At 37.8% G+C, this 6,420-nt stretch overlaps 1 protein-coding gene across 1 annotated transcript; it reads right to left on the bottom strand.

The window, feature by feature from the left end:
• Positions 1 to 1,662: 1,662 nt before the first annotated feature.
• On the bottom strand, positions 1,663 to 2,627 carry LOC122053740 (cell division protein FtsY homolog, chloroplastic-like). Its single transcript, XM_042615719.1, has 4 exons — positions 2,238 to 2,627; positions 2,063 to 2,167; positions 1,902 to 1,975; positions 1,663 to 1,802 (listed from the first exon to the last, which is right to left on the bottom strand). The coding sequence occupies exons 1-4, from the start codon at positions 2,511 to 2,513 to the stop codon at positions 1,685 to 1,687; spliced, it is 573 nt and encodes a 190-aa protein (XP_042471653.1). The 5' UTR covers positions 2,514 to 2,627; the 3' UTR covers positions 1,663 to 1,684.
• Positions 2,628 to 6,420: the final 3,793 nt, after the last annotated feature.

Genomic DNA, 6,420 nt, shown 5'->3' with positions numbered 1-6,420 from the left:
AAAGTTATATTCGTATATCATATATGCATCACATGTAGTTCAAGCAGGAGATTATTAGATTTAATCTCTTAAGATGGGTTTAATTGTAATTTGTATAAATGAATATGATCTGAACCTGTTAAAATGATCTAACTTATGTTTATTGTGTTTTGGATTATTAGATGCGGATTTAATGTATATAACATTTTAGCTTAATCCGTTATCATCTATGGGGTTAATAACATATTAGAATACCTACGGTTACACTACAAGAAAAAAGCCTAACAACAGTTTTTCACCGTTGTCGTAGCCCATTTTGAACTGTTGTTAAAGGCCGTGTTGTTAAAAGGGGTGCCCAAAGACAACAGTTTTTAACCGTTGTCTTTGAAGGCAAAGACAACATTTTTACAACAGTGAAAAACTGTTGTCTTTTCCTTCAAAGACAACAGTTTTTCACCGTTGTCTTTGAGCATCTACCTTTAATAACAGGGTCTTCAACAACAGTTTTAAACTATCTACGACAACGGTGAAAAACCGTTGTCTTTTTTAGAAAAAAAATAAAAAAAATTAATACATAATTTTCTAATATTATAAATCATTCAAAATACTAAATTTCAAAATAAAATTTAATATACAATTTTCTAAGCAACCAACAAAATTTCATAAGCAATCAACAAAATGATAACACTATTAAAACAAAGGTAGAACAATATAACACAAGATTTTCTACTTAGATGTCGGTGAAGAGGAGGGATTGCAGCTCCTAGTGCTCCTTAATTTGTTAAAGTCTCTTCATTTTTTTAGCTTGTCGGCATTCTTCCCAATACTCTTGAGGACACCTATTCGAATAAAGATATATATTACAAATTAGCAACTAAACTGTACGTGTGATTCTAATTGCACTTCATAAATGTTACATAACCATAAAAACCATTTGATATAGTCATCTAATAGAAGTGCAAAAAGCGTTATCTACATAACATAAATGGTAACCTCTTGAAACAATATGGTGGCTCTTAAATTTCTTATTAAACAGAATTTTCATTCTATGTCACTGCATACAAAGCTTCTATTATAAATCATGCAAACATTATTTTTCCCAGTGATCAAGCAGCATTAATTCTAAAAGGTACAATCTAATGCAAACGTTCCCACACAAGTCCAAGAATGTGACACGGAGCAGGGAACAAAATAACTCAGAATGTGACACAAGTCCAAGAGTTTACATGCTCAAACCAAAAGGGAAAAATAATATTTTTTTGCATATTATTCAGAATTAATCCAAAAAAAATCCAATATCATTGAATATTAATTATGAGTACCTGACAGAAAAAGTAATAACTTAGTTAACACACAATGAGATGGAAGAGGAAGAACTGTGAACTCCTTTTTATCTAGATTTTGATTAGCTACTAATTTATAACTATTTCAACACAATAGGAACAGCTCTTGCCTTATCATTCAACAACCAATTCATCTCTATACATGAATTACATGTCTAGTTGCAATCAATACAGGAGCATAATGAGAGGTAGAATTAACTCCAAAATTCAAACACAAATAGATGAGTTGAGAAGAACTTTGCTAAAAAGATTTTGCGATCACTGTTACATCTTACAAGTAAATCCTACACAAAAAATAAACCTGAGTAACTTGGGTAAAGTACCTAGCCTAACGATGAAAAGAATACACTCCGCTACTTTCTTTAAGGTGAAAGCATAAACGGAAAATGTGCAAGTGAACATACAAGATCAAAATGATTACCAAGAGACGTTGTCTTTCCCCCTCCATTAACACCAACAATCATAATCACTGCAGGTTTTTTGGTTGCACATGGAAATCAAAGGCTTTGCAATTGAGTCCAACTTGGACGAAAGACCAATTGGATAAAAATACATGAAGAATAATTCAAAGTCTAGAACCTAAATCCCAGCTGAAGCTCTGTCTTACTGCCCTTGCTTGTCAACAACTGGAGCATGCTCGTCTTCAAAGCCTCCTAGATATTTGTTAATGAGCATTAACTTAGGCAGTTACTGAAGGGGAAAAACCTACAAGGAAGATGCTGAAGAAAGAAAAAGTTCACCTTTATCTCACTTCCAGACTTCAGCTTCCCCGCTAGTATATCTTCCCGAAGGCTGTCCACGATCTTGAACGAAATTTTTGGGCCAAAATCAGACACTAAAAGTGCCTACAAGAAAAATTCGAATGAAAATCAAAGTCAACTCTTCCCACTGCATGATCATCCTTTTTTTAGCCACCTCTTCGAGCTCATCCAGAACTCGGTCGGTGTCGGCGAGGTTCCAGTAGAGGAGGAGCTCATCCACAACGGAGAGACTCTCACGCGTCTTGGAGAATCCGGAGAAGAGCTTATCAACATCGCTCTTGGCCTTCTCCTTGATGAGGTGACCCAGCCGGGTGAAGAACCCGGTTTGCCCGGTGGCGCACCGAAACTGAGCTGACAAAGAGACTCCCCTGGAAACGAAGACAGAAAAAGACGCCGCTGAAGCAGGAGAAGAGACTCCCCTGGTAATCATTCTTGGACAATTTATAACATTCTGAGTTATAAATTTTCATTCTATTTTTATAATCTAAAAGGTACAAATAGGGGACTGAAATGGGGTGGCCAATGTTCCCTGCTCCGTGATATCGATCTGGGACTCCTGTCCCCAACTTATAACCCGCGTAAACGTGATTTCCTGCTGATCAATACCCAATTCTTGTAGTTTCCCTTGAGATAGATGAAGAAGACATCTACCAAGAACAGCTCTCGATCCCTTTGCATGGCCATGGCCTGCAAAGCATCATGGCGTAGCTTCTACGCTCTGCTTATGCCGCTACTCTTCCTCCTCCTATCCCAGGCTGCTGTTACAGCTACGGGGCAGCAGCAGCAGCAGTGGAGCCAAGAAGCTTGTGCTCCCTTCTCTTGCGGTCTATTCCACGACATCAGCCACCCATTTCGTCGAACAATTGATCCGCCTCAGTGCGGGGATCGGATGTACGAGCTCACCTGCGACGGCGACAAAGCCACCATCTCCATCGGCTCCACACACTACTTGATCACTCAGCTATCTTACAAAAGCGGCACGATCCACTTGGTGGATCTGAAGTTTGCGAGCGGAAGCTGTGGCCTCCCTTCCCAATCTTTGTCACCCTCCGATCTTTCAAGCTCTGGCTTCGACCATTAGCAAAATGGTTGGTGGGCAAGTTTCATGAGTTGTAGGAGAAGAATCGAGGCCCAGAGTTTGTATCAGCTTGTTCCTTGCTTGAGCAACAAAAACAACACTTTTGTCTATGTCGTTGTTGCAGATAAAGGAAATAGTTTGTCGTACCTTTATCCATCATGTCATTTTGTGTCGATGATTCCAGCGGCAGAAGTGAGGAGGCACTAGTGAGGAGGCAGCGAAGATGGATGAAAGTCGAGGTGGCGAGGAGGAGGCGCTGGTGAGAAGGAGGCAACAAAGATGGCTGAAAGTCGAGGCGACGAGGAGGAGGCGGTGAAGATGGCTGAAAGTAGAGGCCGCGAGGAGGAGGTGGCGAGGCCGAAAGTTGAGGCAGCGAAGAGGGTGGTGAGGAGGGAGGCGGCGAAGTGGGAGGCGGCGAAGAGGGCGGTGAGGAGGGAGGCGGAGAAGAAGGCGGTGAAGAGGGTGGTGAGGAGGGAGGCGGCGAAGAGGGTGGTGAGGAGGGAGGCGACGAAGAGGGCGGTGAGGAGGAGGCGGCGAAGAGTAGGGTTTTGGGAAAGAGACAAAAAAACAAGGCATAAACAACACTTAATAGACAGAAAAATGACGAAGGAGAAAAAGTGGCGAAAGAAAAAACAATCGCATTCAACAACATTTAATAGACAACGATTTTTAAAAACCGTTGTCGTAATCCCAAAAAAGCGTACATAGACAACAGTTTTAAAAAACTGTTGTCGTACCCTTTAAAAACCGTTGTCGTATCCCCAAAAAAACATAAATGGACAACAGTTTTTAAAAATCGTTGTCATAGGCCAAAAAAATTACTAAAAGACAACAGTTTTTGTTAAAACCGTTGTTAAAAGGCAAAAAGACAATGGTTTGGTATAAAACCGTTGTCGTTTGAGTGTTGTTGAATGACGTTTTTCTTGTAGTGTTATGAGAAACAAATTCCTTTCATACATAAATAGAGATTTTGATCAAATTATCTTCGTTCATGTTTCTTAGAGCAAATCAATACTCTAAGCTAGCGATATGTATAAACTCGAGTTGGCCATACCAATTAATTAAATTATTGGATGAAGAAGATGACTAATTACATCAATCTAATTAAATTATAATCGAATTGTATTGTAAATACTATTAAATTATATCATTAGAAAAACATTTTTTTTACTATCACATAGAAAGATATCTTCATCTCATTATTTATTTTCCTTTATATAATCTGAAGACGGAATGTAAGGGGTGCATGGAGTGAGCATAATCATTTTTTATAGAGACTTTTCTTTAGTAGGACAAAACGATGGCCACTTGGATGTTTTTCCGTAAGCATTTTTTAATTCACCCTGATAACGGATGGAAAATTTCTATGAGACCAAACTGATTAATTTCAAAATTAATCGAAAGGAAAAACTCAATACTTGAATTACCAAAACAAAAACTTCTTGATAATCTTATCATAAAGAATTCTACCTTCACATTAATGCATGGAGATGGCGCCATGAGCAATGCCTATGCTACACATTAAGCTTCTTTGGCACTGAATCTGGGCAATGCAAGCACCAGAATGTTTGGACTAAATTTTTCAATCCAACCAGCATCAATAAAAATTGTCACGCTTTAGGTAATCCCTACCAGAAGAAATTTCGGCAGCATCTCCCCTGTACGGGTGACAATCTGAAACTTCCTACAATCATCCAGATACCTCGGCCAACACGGACGGAACAATAACAATAAAATTAAGCAAACACCCACGCAGTTTAATAGTAAAACTAAAATAATGCAATGATAAGGAAAACCATCTCAAAAATCCTACTCAACAACACCCATATAACTCAAAACTTATATCCTACTCAACTACACCCATAAAACAAAAATCACAATGATGCAAATAAAATCAACTCACCTCTTCTGCCGTCTAGGCAGGCATGTAGCAGAACATATCCAAATAAAGCCCAACGGTAATTAAGGACCATACAAGATCCAAGTGCCAAAAATCCAGAACAAGTCTAAAACACATTTTAGATAGTATAATAAGAAAAACCAAAAGACCAAATAAATATCCTCGTGATTTGCAAGGGGACTAGCCATTGGAACTCTCTGGACAGTCTCAACCTGAAAATAGTAATAACAACAGGGTGAGTCAACTCCTCAGTGGGTAACTACTGACATGCATAGTAAGAAAATAACCAATAGCAATAATTTTGCGTACAATCTCCTGATATAGGAATGATAAATGCAAACTAAAATATAGAGGAGAAAAACTGTACTAACTAGGACCTAGTGTATGGATAATAGACCGAGAGATATAGAAATCCTGTATGCATGTCAAACATATGCATCCACCAAATATGCAGCATATAAGTGCAGCAAACACAAGTAATAAATGCATCAATGCGTATGATGCCAATGACATGTCCTGGTCACCTCTACTTATTGATTAGTCCTAGGAAAATCGTACTGGTTCCACTGTACAAAAATTTTGTACAAGTGTCGAACCTTTCCTTAAATAACCTATTGTGTTCTTTAGAAGTTAAATTAGGAATCGCAAACGGAACTTAACATTATTCATTCCAAATTTTACTTATCTGTTCTTAATGGTTTAGACTTAGATCGCAAGCGGAACTTAACACTATTGATCCAAATCCACCTACGTTATAAATTCAATTAAATATTAATTTCCAAAATTGGCTTCCAGGACTACATGGCGAGGCACATGACCTTCTTGGGTATGGGAGCATCCACCACCGCCTAGACAAAGCCTTTTAAGGAAAGCTAATATTAAATTTCCCTATATAACTCTAGGTTTAACCAAAAAGAACAATTGAATCACAAATTTGAAAAACAAAGAAAAACACAAACACAAATTACTAATTCGAAAAACTAGATCTAATGCTTCTTGTTTTTGGAATTTATACAAAGAAAAATAACTAGCATGATGCGGAAAACAATTGCTAATTATACCTTTTATTTGAAAGCTAACGATGTAACACCCGAAAATTCTCAAAATAATTATTAGAAATATCCTAGTATTTTTCTGGAATTTTAGGATATTTTTACAGAATTTTTAGAGTAGCGGAAGTAGCAAAAATAAATAGAAAATGAAAATAGCCTACGCGGGAATTGAACCCAAGACCTAGCGAACTCTATACCTTATGGTGGACTCTAGTAACCAAGTGAACCCAGCAGGGCCGTGCTGAAAGGAAAGAGAAACAATTATATTTATATTTGAGTTGGGTGAATTTAACCACTTAATATAAAT

This window comes from Zingiber officinale, chromosome 3A, assembly GCF_018446385.1.
Source record: "Zingiber officinale cultivar Zhangliang chromosome 3A, Zo_v1.1, whole genome shotgun sequence".
Taxonomy (NCBI): Eukaryota; Viridiplantae; Streptophyta; class Magnoliopsida; order Zingiberales; family Zingiberaceae; genus Zingiber; species Zingiber officinale.
This window is presented reverse-complemented; position numbering and strand designations above follow the sequence as displayed.

What these genes read in the sequence shown, in the direction of transcription:
- LOC122053740 (XM_042615719.1), bottom strand. Translation starts at nt 2,513, where the DNA reads ATGATTACCAGGGGAGTCTCTTCTCCTGCTTCAGCGGCGTCTTTTTCT. An exon ending in TTCTGGATGAGCTCGAAGAG is followed by an intron (nt 2,168 to 2,237) that starts GTGGCTAAAAAA and finishes TTTTTCTTGTAG; the next exon opens with GCACTTTTAGTGTCTGATTT. An exon ending in GAGCTTCAGCTGGGATTTAG is followed by an intron (nt 1,803 to 1,901) that starts GTTCTAGACTTT and finishes ATGTGCAACCAA; the next exon opens with AAAACCTGCAGTGATTATGA.